We start from the raw sequence: 16,609 nt of genomic DNA on the forward strand, positions 1-16,609 counted from the left end.
AAGAGTGGCATATTCTCTAAAGTACAGTACCTAGATGTAGGCAACAAAGAACTTATATAACAGGGGGGGGGAAATCACAACAGAAAGGCAGACAGACTGTTAGACCATGCGTGTGGCAGGATAAAGCATAAATGTTTTTAATCTGTGAAAATATCTGGGTCCAAAATCATTTAGCAACTTTTCATTTTTTTCTTTTCTTTTTTTTTTTTTTAAATGTAACTAGTTTCTAGATGTGAAATTTAATGTCTAGAAAATAAACCTGCTCAAAGGATGAGCACAGTCTATACCTTTCCTTGCAGTTGCTCAGAGAATAAAATATGCAGAATCCTACCAGGCCATATTGCCATGGGCTGTGTTGTCAAGGTGACAGAGTAGCTCCAGGGTTTGAGGGTTGCTCGATGAATCATCAGGGGATTCATGACTGCCTGCTTCCAATTCCTTCGGCATCCTCCACACTGCAGCACATGTCATGACTTTACTGTCTGCAGCTAATCAACAGAGGATAATGTCAACAGATCGCTGGATGTAGGACACATTCTGTATACAGTGCAGCAATGTTCACACAAATCTATAAGCAATTCACATCTGCTGCTTAAAATATTTAAGCTATTTAATAAGCTTCACTCACAGAATGCAGAACACAGATAAAGGTGCAAACCTCAAGGCTGCAATCAGTTCATTGCAGGACTTCTAATTAGCATTCATTTAACCCAATTTTCCATATTGTGCAACGATGTTCATTTTCAGATGACTATTTAATTCTCCTGAAAACTGTCTCCCAAACCTTTTATGTCACATGGTTCTCTAGTATTGAACTTGTATGGATAAATTATAATACTTGCTTTTCATTTACTTCCTGCTGTATTGCTGGCCTATCTCATTTGTATATGCAACACTAGATGCTCCTAAATTGCTTTATATTAGTAATAAAAATGAACACATTTTTCACACTCCTTCCCAATATAGGCATACCAACTGATAAATTTTATAGAAACATTGTCTATTTAAGCAACATCATACATGTGAACAGAAGAAACAGGTCTGAAAGTAAACAATAAATGCTAACATGAGTCATTAAGATACACAAAACCTGTCCTCTGCATATTCAGAACTGTCTAAAATTGGTTTCCCTCTTTTGTGTATATAACATAAACCATTTTAGACTGAGTTCATGTTTCTTAAAATCTTTTTTTTTTTTTAAATAAAAGAGTAAAGAAAAATTGCCAAAACAGTGAATTTATTTCCAGCCTGGCATATGGATAATATTTTACACTAAAAATGTTGCATGCTTAACTTGCTTGTAAAGATGCTGATATGACAATTTACTGGTAGATCTGTCTACAATGAACATCAATCAAGCTCAAACAGGAGACTCAAAGAGCAAAGTCTGCTAGGAATTAGCAGGTCAGTACAAGGATATATGATAATTCAAGAGGGACAAAATGTGAATAATAAAATAATTTGCCAGTGGATATTGTAATAAGCATTGCAGAATGAGTAGACTGGATTTAGATTATAGCTAGATGGGGACTTGTCAGCCAGCATTAAAATTTGCAGCTGTTCAATCATCCACCTTTTTGTTCATGGAGCGCCACTTGCTGAGTAAACCTCAGATTGCCTCAGCAGTCAGATCTAGTGTATACTTTCCAATACAGTATAAACTAATGCCAAGATCTTGCTACATAACGGTCAGAGCACTTCCTACACATACCCTTCTGCATGTACAAGCATTTATATATTATGGGGCTGTAACATTCCTGCAAAATAAACCACTAGTTTTCCTTTTATATATATATATATATTTTTTTTTTTTTTTATTATTATTTTTAATGGGTTTGCATAGATCTCGAAGGTTTTTAGCATCCTTTTCAAATAAAGGACAATAAACAATAGCTGAGAATTCTATAGGCTTTATTACTGCAGTAAAATCTAGATTTTCCGCATGGTATATGGCACACATCTATACATTCCTATATGAACCTGCATCCGCTGGTTTCTAGTTAATTTCTTCTTCTCTTTCAGTCATGCATTATTCCCCCCACCCCCTCTATGTTTAACCTTGAAGCCCAATTGAAAAAAAAAAAAAAAAAGCTTCCTACATCACTGCCTGCAGCTATGTACGCAGGAGCTTGACAGGGTTTGCTCTTTGATCAGCTCAGGTGGTGCAGAGCCAGCTGGCTGCAGTTATTCTGTTGCCCAGGGAACGCCAAGTGAAGTGTGTATTTCCTGAATCGGCGCAGGAGGCACTTCTGCACCATTGCCATGCTGCCTCTTGCTGTGTGGAGCTGAATTGGTGTAGCTGCTATAGCTACGGCACAGCTGGTGCCCATTAATGCTCTCGGTATGACAGGAACAAGCAGCTAGCTTTAAAAGCATCATGCTCTTCAGCTGACAAATAGAGGGCTTAGCGTTTTAACTAACTAATGAACAGAGAACATCCTTCTGTCTGAGTGAAATGAAGAACCCGAAAAGAATTAGGCAATTGCTTGATTTCAGGGCATCCAGCTATTCATCTGAAGTACATCATGCCAAACTTCTAATGTGTCCTTAAGGAGAGGATATCTTGAATCCTCAAGTTAACCTGCCTTATTACAGCTTAAAAAATGTGCAAATGCATAGCCAGGCTTCATTGTAAATCATCCAGGCATTCAGATTGTAAGAGAGGCTAAAAAAAAAAAACCCCCAGTAAAGCCCACCTCCCCCAATACAATTTCTACCTATATATCTTAAAACTGAAATATATACATTTCTGAATTCTAAACATCTTCAGTTTAATTAGTGTTGAATTCTGCACACCAGACATTCTTTTTTTCAAGACTCATAAAATAGTGTTTTGTAGAAACTGTTTGTTCTAATGGATTTTAAACCTGTTTAATGCAAGAACTAACGAGAACCGATAAAAGCCACATTACTGTCAGATGTATATGGTATTATTTTTACAAGCATTTACTCCATTCTCTGGCTATGGAAAAGCTCCTTTGAGAGCACAACCCACAGACTGTGTCCTATTCTTCCACTGCAGTAGGTTTGAATTTCTGGATAATAAGGAGAGAGAAAAAAAGGCAAGAGCTAAAAATGAGCAGCTAAACGTGCCCCCAACTGCAGTCAGACATATTCTGCATATCTACAGACCAAAAAAAAAGGGGACTTTGGTGACGGCTGCCACTCTTCTATGGGAGCTATCTGAAACTGGACAACCTAAAAGCCCACATGTCATTGTGAACCTTTAGAGATATAAATAGCAGAGCTGCTGAAGTGCAGGGTGCCAGGTCGCCATGGCAACTCAAATTTTCCCTCTGGTGACCTTGGCACCCAGCCCGAGACAGCTGGCAGCAGCATGGTGCAGACTCAGGCAGGCCAAGCTTATCAGGCATGTGTCAGGCTGCTGTCTCGGGTGCTGAGGGACTGCAGCCCCTCTCCCCTGGTTCCTATGCCAAAGATCCACACTCCTTGCATCTGAAGGCTGATGGCAGGCATCATTAATGCCCTGTGAAGGGCGGGTCTGCCTTTCCTGAAGCAGATCAGTAATGGGATCATATACTGCAGTGCTGCTAGAAGGCACTGGATGCACATGACGGATGATAGCTCCCTTCTGCAACTACAGCTCTGAACCTGCTCTGTCATGGCAGCTAGAGAGGAAAGAATTCAGTCTTTTATATAAAAGCCAGAGCGCGAGAAGCAGCTCAAATCAGATTGAACTGAGTGCGACCAGGATTAATTATGCAACACCCTCCAGTTCCCCTCTGCAAAGAATGTTAGGCAGTGTGTGCAGGGTTGAGCACATCCTGCACTGTGTACAGGAACAGGTAAATGAAGAAAGGTAGAAGCAATGGGAGGGAAAGACGAGACAGAGAGGTAGAATGGAGGGAAAGAGAGAAAAGGCACATCACAAATATGAACCCAAACTCCTCCCTTTTTTGTCCTTCCCCTTCCCATTGTATGCCTTATTTGGAATGTTGCCTGGAGTCTCCAACCTCCTTCCCCGCATAACTCCCACCCCCGGGGACTCTCTGATCTTAAATTAGAATTCCAAATTTGCTCCTACCACTTCCTCCCCAGGGAGTTTCTCCATAAAAACATAGAACACAATGGCAGACAGTTTTATAGACCCTTCCTGCTCAGTTTTATAGACCTTTCCTAATCCTCTGTGCCGTCCCATGCTCTCCACCTTCAAAGCAAAGCTGTTCCATGCATCCAACACCCTTTCTGTAAAGAAATATTTCCTTAAATTATTTGGAGTCTATCCCCTTTCACCCTCATCCCATGACTACTCCTTCCAGCGACCTTTTGCCATTAAAAGAGGCCCAACTCCTGTGCATTTATTTTTTTAATCTATTTAAATGTCTCTATCATATCTCCACTTTCTCTTCTTTCCTCCAGGGTATATATGTTTAGATCTTTAAATGTGCCCCCATATGTATTATTATGAAGACTGTTGGCCATTATAGTAGTTGCCCTCTGGTCCGGCTCTATTCAGTTTATATCCTTATGAAGCTATGGTCTCCAAAACTGTAAATACTATTCCAAATGAGATCTCACCATTACAGAGGTAATACTATTGTCCCTTTCTACTGGCTATTCCTTTCCTTGTGCATCCAAGCATCCTTCTGGCTTTTGCTGTTGCTTTATCTACATGATGAACAATCATAAGGTGACCAGATCACTCCCAGATCCCGCTCCTCTTTTGTGCACAGAAATTCACTCCTTACACTGTTTTCTCCTTTGAGTTTTTGCAACTCAAATGCATAACCCTACATATTTTTTTTTTGTATTTAATCTTAGGTGCCAGACTCTAAATTATTCCTCATGCATCATAGATACTGTTTCCAATGTTTTCCACATCTTCCAGGGTGTCTTTGCGGATGATACAAAAAACTGCAACAGGATAAAGGCAAAACATTCCTGATAGCCCTTCCGTAATATCAGTAACAAAAAATCTTAAACAGAACTGGACCAAAGACCAATCCCTGTGACACACCACTGGTAATCCCCATTTCTTCAAAACAAACTGTTTACTACTCTCCTCCCCTGATATCTCCCACTCAATCAATTTCTATCAGTCACTTTAGGGTAATAGATTTGTTAATAAATCATCTATGCATTGTCAATGACCTTGATGAAATTTAAATATAATACATCTAGAGGTCACTATTCCAAAAAAAAAAAGTCTAGTTAGCCGGATAAAATTTACATGGGATAATTCAGCAGCATGCTGCTGAATTATCCCAGAGTTTGCCACTACTTAGCCGGATAAGTTTAAAACTGCTCTATGCAGGTCTAACTTATCCGGTTAACTTAACCGGATAAGTCTGAATATCGCTACTTATCCAACTAAGTTAGCCGGATAAGTAGTGCTGCCTCAATCCACATACTGCCTACCTACTAGATATCTGGATATTTAGCAGTCACCACTTAGCCAGATCCAGCTAAGTAGCACTGAATATTGGGTCCCTAGTGTTTTCCCCTGATCTCCATGGTCACCCTGTCAAATAAATTGATTAGATTCTTTTGAAAAGACCTACCTTTGATAAATATTCACATAGGGTTTATTACATAATTTAATTTTAAAATTCTTACAAAAACCATGTGGGACACTTCTTGCAGAACGTTGAACAGTGTGCACATGGACGCATGCACGGTCCTATGAAAACTGACCCCTTAGGGAATAGTCATGGTATTAGTACCATGGGATCTACTTAATGTTTGGGTACTTGCCAGGAACTTGTAACTGGATTGGCCACTGTTGGAAACAGGATGCTGGGTTGATGGACCCTTGGTCTGACCCAGTATGGAAACTTCTTATGTTCTTAAGCAGCGATTCTATTAATTTAATCAACACCAAGATTAGTCTAACTACCTGTAGTTTTCAGATTCCTCCTTTCTTCCACTTTTTGTGAAGAGGAACCATTTCTGCCTGTCTCAAGTTCTTTGGAACCATTCTCAGCTCTATAGAAGTATTGAAAAGGTCAGGTAGTGGAACTGCAATAACTTCACAAGCTGGATATATCTCTTTGGGTCCCACTGTTTTACCTTATTTTAGTTTTGTATGTTCTTCACAAACACAGTCTTCTGAAAATTGTTCAAGGTTTACCTCACATTCATTGCTATTTGTGGCAGTTTTCTGTGGTCCTACTCCTAGTCCTTCCTCAGTGAACACTGAACAGAAATACAGATTAAGCAAGTCTCTTTTCTTGTGAGCCTTTACATATGCTCACAAGTTCCATCTTGCTAAATTCTCCTCTTTCAAGGACTTCCTGTTCCTGACTTGTTCTTGGCATCTGGATGCTCTGAGTAACCGCTCCTCGGGGACTCCCCTGCGTTCTCGGCTATCCGCTCCTCGGAGGGCCTTCCTGCTTGACTGCTACAGACCTGCTTCTCAGGTCTCTCTCCCTCTCCAGGAACCATCTTCTGTGAGTACCTCTACTGACTTCTACTATACGAACTGACTGAGGATTCCACGTGGTGTACCCCATATCCCGGGCCACTACCGCCTTCCTTCAGTAGAAGTCATTCAGCTTTCCTACACTACAGAATATCTACACACCAGCTAAGGGAGCCACTTCCAGGTTCCAGCATCTCTACCAGTTCTTCAACATCTACTATACAAACAGCCTCGGTGTACCCCGCTCCACTGGCCACTACCAGGTCCTCTCATCTGTGGTCTTTATTCCCCATTGCTCAGCACTGTACTACTACATCTGCTATTCTGTGGACATTATTGTTTTCTCCATTTATAATAAAGTCTCTACTTCTAGCTGTGTCCCACGCCACTGAGACTGCGCCTGCTGACAGTGAGGCTCACAGGGCTCCTCCCTGTGGGCGGAGACACCTCTAATCTCAGTCCAGAGTTCACATTCTTCCATAAACATAATAGCAGATCCTGTCAGGAAGGAAGTCTGAAGGATACTGGCTTCATTTGTGTTCAGGGAAGTGGATCTCACCAAGGGGGAATGTGCTTGGGAAATACCAGCTCTGTTTGAGATTCAGAGTAAGGAATCTCCCAAGTGAGATTTGTGTCCTTGTGTTTTACAACATTCAAACAGTGAACCTGCAATACTTAATCTCATTTGTTAATAGAAGAGGGCCTGTCTGCCAGGTGCCAAAATCTGAGACATCACAGAGAGATTGCCAAATATCAAGTCTACTATTATCTGATGCTGCTCATCCATGTTGACAAAAATGATACTGCTAGGTTTCCCTTTGAACATATCAAGAGTGATTTTGTGGCTCTGGGAGAGAAGGTAAAGCAGGTGGTTTTCTCCTCAATTTTCCAAGTCAAGGATAAAGGCTGAGGCTGAAAAAAATTGCATTAGAAGGTGAATGTATGGTTACATAGATGATGTTGATGAGAGCATTTCAGCTTACTGGACCATGGAATGGCATTTCAAGGACTGTTGAGCAGAGATGGTGTCCACTTATTGACATGTCTTCTAGAACAGATTGTCAAACGAAGGGGGATTTTAAACTAGGATTGTCAGGGATGTGTGAAAAAAATCCCTCAGGTAAGTAAAACATTAAACATGTATGGATAAAAAGGGCTAAATTTGGAAAGCTACATATACTAATGCCTTTAGCATGGGAAATAAAGTTCTGGATCTAGAGGCAGCATGGAAGAAGCTGATTTGGATATAGTGGCTCGACAGAGATTGGTACATGGAAAATTACAACTGGGATACATTTATTCAGGGATACAACCTATTTAGGAAGAACAAGGTAAGAAGAAAGGGAGGAGGAGTGGTGCTATATAAAGAAATATCAAAGTAACAGAACTGCAGGGCTTATGAGTAAGGAGGAAACATTTTGGATTAATCTGGAAAGAAGGAATGGAACATCCATCTATATTGACGTGAAACACAGACCTCATTCTTAGGCAGAAGAAATGGACAGAGGTTTAATGGAGAATATTCACAAAATTGCTATGAAAGGAAAGGTGCTATTGTTAAATGATTTCAATCTGCTGACTGTAGTGTCTTCAAGAAACAGGGAGAAATGTTCTATCGACTGGTAAAGAAACCGACATGGGATGAAGTGATACAGGACCTGGGATTTACCAATCTCCCTCCAATTCCAATCTCAATAATTGTCTTGTGACAGTGAGTCAATGGCTTAGCAACCAGAAACTCAAATTGAAGCTCTCCAAATCAGAACTTCTCTGGATTAGCCGCCAAGGTCATCTCTTATGATCACCGCATTATTTGTTAAGTACCCCACTACATCCCAAAGAGTTAGTACAAAGTGTAGGGAACCAACTTGATCAAAACCTCAGTATGGAAACACACATCACCAAAGTAGTAAGAACCTCATTCATGCATCTGCGCTAGATCTGCCAAATGCACAACTACCTGGATAAACACAATCTGGCAACAGTGATCCACGATTAATCACCAGCAGAACAGACTACTGCAATTCTTTATTCAATGGCATCTCCCAACACACTATGAAATGCCTTCAATTCCTATAGAGTAGAGTAATGAGGTGGACTTCAATAATTCAAATGGTGACTTTTGACTTAATACCACATTGAGATCCCATGGTACCGGTGATCTTATATGCCATAGGCCTTTCATGAATTTGGATATTAAAGAATGCATGGGTATCTATTTGCCATCCACTTAGACATGGTAAGCTGCAATAGCATGAAGATGCAACTTGACCAATGAGGTACTCACTGACAGGCTCGGATCAAGGCCAGCGGCAAAGCAAGGATCGTGGCTAGCAATGCTGAGATCTGATCATGGAGAAGTAAATAGCGTTGGTCAATCAAAGCAATGGTCAGGGTCTGGGGATAGACTGTAGCGTAGTCAGGCGTAGCAGAGGTCTGGGTCTGGAGATAGGCTGTACCGTAGTCAGACGTAGCAGAGGTCTGGGTCGGGAGATAGGCTATAGCGTAGTCAGGCAAAGCAAAGTCTAAGTCCATGCAGTCAATCCAAAACATAGGCAGGGCAGGAATGAGGAGAACAGGAACCAGGAACAACGAGGATCGGGATGAAGAGTAGAGACAAATCTCTAGTAGCAACGAGTACTCGAGTAGCGAGTAGACCTGTTGCAAAGGCAACGCTTTGGAGTGAGGCCCGAGCTTAAATACACTGAAGAGTTTGACGTCATCATCCGGGGCCGCAGCCAGGTTCCCGCCACGGGCCCTTAATAAGGATCAGTGATATGCACGCGCGCGCCTAGGGAGGGGGACGGTGCTGGTAGTGGCATCTCTCTGCGGGCCACGCAAAGAGGCCCAACGAGCAATGGTATCTTGACCTGATACGCTGGGGACTACGGCAGAGCCAGAGGCACTGGGGGAGGCCCAAGGTTGGAGCTGGCGGCCCACCAACGCTAGTGAGGAGGAACCAGAAGCTGGAGTCCTTGTAAGAAGGTGAGAGGGCCCTGCTGTGGTCTGCCGCAGATGGCACGTGTAACATCAATAGGTTTAATTTGTACCCTCTGTGAATGATGCTGAAGAACCACTGGTCTGAGGATATATTGGGCCACTGTCTCACGTAGAACCACAGACTGCCCCCGACCGGAAGGTTCTTCAAAATGGGTACCAGGGTCTTGGCTACACCTTTTTCAATGCAGTCAAAACCCCATTCCAAGAGTTGACTGAGGTGCCATATGGGGCTTAGGGACAGTCTTTTGCTTGGGGCAGCTATGAGAGGCCTGCTGTTACTGCTGGGACTGAGATGGTAGAGGATAATATCTCCTCAGATGGAAGAGACTTCCTCAGGCCCGATCTTGAGGACCTCATAGATGATGAGGTTGGGTCTTGAGTGCTTGCTGCTGAGGTGTTGCGAGGCAATCAAGGATCTGCGTTACCGCATTCTTCACTCAATCTCAAAAGAGATTCTCACCCATGCATGGTACATCGGCAAGCCTTTCCGGCAACTTTTGATGGAGATCTAAGGCCCGCAGCCAGGTAAGTCTGCAGGCGCTAATCACTACAGCAGAGACTCTCAAAAACATTGTAGGTCGAACGGACATTGTGTTTTCCATACTTCAGACCCTTATTCACCAGTGACAGGAGGGTGTCTTCCTGCTATTGAGGCAGCTGCTTGCACCTGCTTCAGGATGTCCCGCATGCATTGTCACATGAATAGCTGGTAGGCCACTATGAAGGCAATGAGCATTGTTTTCTGAAATACCTTCCCTCCCAAGAGCATCCATGGATCTTGGATCCCTCCCAGGGGGCACTGAGGAGTCAGTCTGAGTATGCTTGATCTTCTTGAGTGCAGATTTGACCACAACAGATTGGTGTAGCAGCTGATGTTTATCGAATCCAGGAGCCTCCTAGATGACGTAGACCATGTCTGCTTTCTTGTTAATAGGAGTCACCAACAGGGGGTTCTCCCACAACCTCATCAGAAACTCCATAAGAATTTTGTACACTAGGATTTCCATTATCTTCTTAGGAAGCTCTAGATACAGGAGAATATTCAACATTTTGTGCCAGTATCCTCCTCTGTTGGTAAAGTAAATGGGATGGGCTCAGCCATCAGGCAGACAAAATTTGCAAAGGAGAGGTCTGCTAGAGGAGACTTCCTTCTACTGGTAGAAGGAGAATGGTCAGACGAGAGGCTGTCTGATGCCTGATTTTCCAAAGCCTCCAAAGGGGTAAAGGGGGTACTCACTGTCATTAACAGGGGAGGGCTCCTGTGACACTTAGTCCTCAACCAGCAATATAGGTGCAAGAGTGACTGGCCAGGTGGGCTTGGACCCCAAGGCCGCTTCAAGAGAACTTCTGAGGAATTGTGGACAACCACTGGACCAGTAGACAGTGGCTCTGATGTCATTGGTAGAGCACTGATAAATGCTTGAAGGGAGCTGAGTAGCAGATTGATGAGCAACGGTGCCAGTCCCGCTGTCACTGGTGCTCCGATACCAAGGCCCTATAGTGCCTTCTCCATAGCTATTGGCACTTGCTTCTCCAACTCCTCCTAGAAAATTCCCAGTGCCAAAATGGACTGGGAGCCAGGAGACATGACCAGATCCTCTTTGTAATCGAGAGGAGGATCATGGTGGACATCTGGACCAGTGGAGGCTGTGGCGAACCTTGGCAACTGTAGAGCAACTGTGGAGAACTGGTGCTCCTCACCATGGGGGTCGCTTCAGGGGCATCTCAGCCAAAGCTGGAGCATCCTGTGCCTGGCACCATGCATAAATTGAGACCAATGCCGATGCTTCTTCAGCCCCCTTGTTGCTCGGCACGAGTATTTCCCGGTGCCGAGGTTGAAGATGATGAACTGATGTCTTCCACCTGGAAGAGCTGGGTGATGGCCCATCTCCAGAGTCCCTAATAATCACCGATGCCATCAGAGCCAATGGCTCCATGGTCAATGGTGTGACTCCAAGGTCCCTCAATGTTGATGCCTCCAATGCTGATGGATTGGTCTTCCGTTGCCCATGCCAAAGGACTGGTCTTCCATTGCCCCAACAGTTGATGCATCTTCTCTAAATGGGCCCAGAGTCCTTTGGGGTCATTTGTGTACATTTGCAACCCTGGAATTCATGTGATGCCCCAAACAGAGGGCTTGTCTATCATGGGGATCTGTGATAGACACAGTCCTCCCACATTGGTGGCATTGCTGGAACCCCAATGATGATATGGTGTCGCAAAACAAAGGGGACTCAAGATCGAAATCGATGGCAGTGGACCTCGATGGCTGGTGGGCATTGAGTGCACTGTCGACCCGGGGATCAACTACAAAAATAATCTTCCTCAAAATGTTGAAAAACCTTCCTAGGGAAGATAGAGATGAGAATTGAGGGTTTATGCTTAAACAATTCCAAAATTTAATAAATACAAATACCCCACATCGACCTACGTGATCCTCACTAACTTTGCAGCAAAAAAAGCATAAGAAAATCCTTAACAGCAAGGAAAAGAGTGAGGAACTCACTTCACTGCAAAACACCAGGCTCTGTGGAAAAAGAAAACTTGAGGGAACCCTGTGTGCAACATGGTGTAATGCATGCTCAAGCATGCTCAAGGAGGATCAGTCAAAGTTCTAGAAACTTTGACATAAGTTTTCCATGTTAGGCTCCATTGGATGATGTCACCTATGTGGTGAGCATTGTCCTTTGAGAAAAATATCATTAATAAAGCACAACCATAAAGGAATTCACTCCCAATATGGTAAAGAATATACAAATTTAGTTTCAAAAGAAGATATACATATACAGACAAGCAATATTGGGGGCCATAGTGGCCCCATTAATATACTCTTAATCTGTCTGTACAAATCCCCAATGAATTCAAAATAATTCTCAGTTAAAGAAAAAGTTGTTAAAGAGATCAAAAATAGAAGTGGGAACTCTATAAGGGGTAATAAAATAGGTTTATTATATAAAGCACATAGATTGTTGAAAATTTGCAGTATATCAAATGTAATAAATATGAACATAGTACATTTGGATACAAAGAAATACAGATCAGCAAGCAAATTCTAGGTGATAGTTTTTTATTTTACTAACCAACAAAGGACAGATGAAGACCATCCAGTCTGCCCATTCAGCAAAAGCAATGCGTACACTAAATACCAATGTGGTCCTTGTCTCTCATTCTGGTAAGCCAGACTTTGGTTGGTCTTATAAATTATATCAAATAAGGTTTGGGGGGGGGGGGGGGGGGGGGTTCCTTGCTGTATTCCTTCTTATTTTGTCTTCCCTACATTTGCATTTGTTGTTTGAATCAGTAAATGTTTTCCTATCAGCTCCTGGCAGCAAAGAGTCACAGTATTTCTGCGAGGGCTGCTTTGACTTGCTCTTGATGGAAGGAGAGGCAATGTCAGAATTCTAATTCTGATACTGCACTGAATTTAGACTTCAGGGACTGGGGATAACCTGAGCCCTTTCCTTTTCTATTGTATCCTACTGGCAATTGCAGTCAAAACTGGTTTAAAAAAAAAAAAAGGGACAACAAAAATACATAAAAAGACAAAGTCAGGCCAAAACCAAGTTTCTTTTACCCCAAACATTAGTCAGTATTCTATGTTAATTTTTTCTTAGGTGTCATAGCACCTATTGATGATGTACAACCAGATTCTGTGGCAAAGGGCTAATAAAGAATTAGACCTTGAGCTGGAGGAGGAGAGAGTGAGAAATCAAAAATGGAGTATAAAGAGCAATAAAGAAAGGCAGACAGATCATAAGTATATAGGAAGCAGCCAGACAGGCAGTCAGTGGCCCACTGAAGGACGAAGGATGTTTGTGACAGACAAGGTCGATATTGCCAGGAGCCCAAATGAATCTTTGCTTCAGTATTCATAAGAAGAACTGAACGTCATATCCCACAGACTGGGATAAATTATTTAGTTGGGTAAGGTGAAATGCCAAAAGGCCCATAGATCATGGCAGAGTAGGATGGTTTAGGAATTATTACATTGAAAAGCAGGCAAAGCTCCAGATCCAGATGAAATACAACCTAGAATACTTACTAATACATCAGAGGGCACAGATAGTTCATGATAGAAAACCATTAAGAGATATTTGTATATCTCACTCTCTATTGTTTTCTCAGCCACCTTGCGTCAAGAAACCAATGTGCATAGCCGCCTGCATTTTAACAGTTTTTTCACAACCCAGTATTCTGAATAAACAGAATATTTTCTCCCGATTTGAGAGATCAGAACAAAGCTCCCTCCACAATCCCTTCTCATGCATCTCTTGACTGTTTAGCACATGTAGGCAGCAGTGCTTAACTTTCTATCACTTCCCACAGAAAGGATGTATATAGTTGCAACGTAAGCAGCAGTCAAAAGCCCTAATGCCCATTAGACCACAGTAGATGTTTTATTCCAGGTCAAAGATGGGGAAATGATACATAAATCGGGGCGGGTTCTGGGCGGCGGCGGTGGCACCGGAAGGGGAGGAGTCGGGGCAGTACCGGGGCGGACGCCATGAAGATATCGCTGACGGTAAAAGGTAAGGACCCTTATCGCCACCAGTTTTGCGCTGAATAATTATACCTTTTAAGGTGTAGTTATTTGGTGCAAAAGCCGGCAGCCAGCGCACCGCAGTGGTGCAATGGCTACCGGCTTTCGCAGGCCCGCCTCCCGCTTCGTGTCCCCCCCCGCGGATTCTCTAAGGTATGCGACCTTAGAGAATCCAGGCCAAAGATTTCAACTGAAAATTCATCTACATTTAGGCACCCAAACCATAGGCTATTAAATTTAGGCCTGCTCTTTATTTGCCTATTGTTGAAAATCAGTACTAAGCACCTAACCTTTTTCTTTGCCCCTGTGGCTACCCACTTTTTAGGATCCTAAATTAAGGAATTCAGCCCTAGTACATTTTCAAAGGGGCCAATTTAGGTGCCTAAGACCTTTGAAAATTGACCTAAATTTGTCTGGATTTCAAGAGGACTAATGGAAACCACAAATTTGATCTGTGTATGAGAAAACTGTTGAAATGGATTAAAACTGTTTCAGGAATCAAGAGTGACAACAAGGTAAAGGTATCTGTACAAAGTTAAGGTTGCAGATTAAAATCTTTCTGGAGACATAATATAGAAGAATGTCAAGAGGTGGATGGCACAATTTATTGAGGCATGAGCTTTCGAGGGCAGAGTTCACTTTGTCAGATGAAAAACTCTTTAAGACTGTAAGTCAATATTAGTCTCACTTTTGTTTACATAAGGGCCGACTTATTTTCCTCATATTTATTTACAGCTTTAACACTATACTTTCAAAAGGGAAACTTTGAAAAAATGAGGAAAATAGTTAGAAAAAAATTGAACACTTTTAACCTTTGTAGCTGCACCTTTCAACAGGCATGGACATTTTTTAAAAATACAATCCTAGAGGCACAGTCCATATGTATTCCACGCATTAAGAAAGGTGGAAGGAAGGCAAAACGATTACCGCATTGGTTAAAAAGTGAGGTGAAAGAGGCTATTTTAGCCAAAAAAAACATCCTTCAAAAACTGGAAGAAGGATTCATCTGAAGAAAATAGGATAAAAAATAAGCATTGTCAAGTTAAGTGTAAAACATTGATAAGACAGGCGAAGAGAGAATTTGAAATGAAGTTGGCCACAGAGGCAAAAACTCATAATAAAAACTTTTAAAAATATATCCAAAGCAAGAAACCTGTGAGGGAGTCTGTTAGACCATTAGATGACCGAGGGGTTAAAGGGGCTCTTAGGGAAGATAAGGTCATTGCAGAAAGACTAAATTAATTTTTTCTTCCGTGTTTACCAATGAGGATGTTGGTGAGATACTAGTTCTGGAGATGGTTTTCAAAGGTGACGAGTCAGACAAACTGAACCAAATCACTGTGAACCTGGAAGATGTAGTAGGCCAGATTGACAAACTAAAGAGTAGCAAATCACCTGGCGTACTGAAGGAACTAAAAAATGAAATTTATGATCTATTAGTTAAAATTTGTAACCTATCATTAAAATCATCCATTGTACCTGAAGACTGGAGGGTGGCCAATGTAACACCAATATTTAAAAAGGGCTTCAGGGGCAATCCATAAACTATAGACCAGTGAGCCTGACTTCAGTGCCGGGAAAAATAGTGGAAACTATTCTAAAGATCAAAATCGTAGAGCATAAAGAAAGACATGGTTTAGTGGAACACAGTCAACATGGATTTACACAAGGGAAGTCTTGCCTAATAAATCTGCTTCATTTTTTTTGAAGGGGTTAATAAACATGTGGATCAAGGTGAACCTATAGATGTAGTGTATTTGGATTTTCAGAAGGCATTTGACAAAGTCCCTCATGAGAGGATTCTAAGAAAACTAAAAAGTCATGGGATAGGAGGCGATGTCCTTTCGTGGAGGACAAACTGGTTAAAAGACAGGAAACAGGGAGTAGGATTAAATGGACAATTTTCTCAGTGGAAAGGGGTAAACAGTGGAGTGCCTCGAGGATCTGTACTTGGACTTGTGCTTTTCAATATATATATAAATGATCTGGAAAGGAATATGACAAGTGAGGTTATCAAATTTGCGGACGATACAAAATTATTCAGAGTAGTTAAATCACAAGCAGATTATGATTCATTACAGGAGGACCCTGCAAGACTAGAAGATTAGGTATCCAAATGGCAAATGAAATTTAATGTGAACACGTGCAAGGTGTTGCATGTAGGGAAAAATAACCCTTGCTGTAGTTACACGATGTTAGGTTCCATATTAGGAACTACCACCCAGGAAAAAGATCTAGGCATCCGAGTGGATAATATTTTAAAATCGTAGGCTCAGTGTGCTGCAGCAGTCAAAAAAGCAAACAGAATGTTAGGAATTATCAGGGAGGGAATGGTTAATAAAACAGAAAATGTCATAATGCCTCTTTATCGCTCCATGGTGAGACCACACCTTGAATACTGTGTATAATTCTTGTCCCCGCATCTCAAAAAAGATATAATTGCACTGAAGAAGGTACAGAGAAGGGCATCCAAAATGATAAAAGGGATGGAACAGCTCCCCTAGGAGGAAAGGCTGAAGAGGTTAGGGCTGTTCAGCTTGGAGAAGAGACGGCTGAAGGGGGATATGATAGAGGTTTTTAAGATCATGAGAGGTCTTGAACGAGTAGATATGAATCGGTTATTTACACTTTTGGATAATAGAAGGACTAGGGGGCATTCCATGAAGTTAGCAAGTAGCACATTTAAG

General features: G+C 42.0%; 1 protein-coding gene across 1 annotated transcript in view; it reads right to left on the minus strand.

The window, feature by feature from the left end:
• EIPR1 (EARP complex and GARP complex interacting protein 1) overlaps positions 1 to 16,609 on the minus strand; it is a 486,875-nt gene that overhangs the window by 266,736 nt on the left and 203,530 nt on the right. The window contains exon 4 of the mRNA XM_029595793.1: positions 332 to 488. Within this exon, the coding sequence (XP_029451653.1) occupies positions 332 to 488 (157 nt within the window). The remainder of the gene's footprint in view (positions 1 to 331; positions 489 to 16,609) is intronic.

Source organism: Rhinatrema bivittatum, chromosome 3 (assembly GCF_901001135.1).
Source record: "Rhinatrema bivittatum chromosome 3, aRhiBiv1.1, whole genome shotgun sequence".
In the NCBI taxonomy this organism is placed as follows: Eukaryota; Metazoa; Chordata; class Amphibia; order Gymnophiona; family Rhinatrematidae; genus Rhinatrema; species Rhinatrema bivittatum.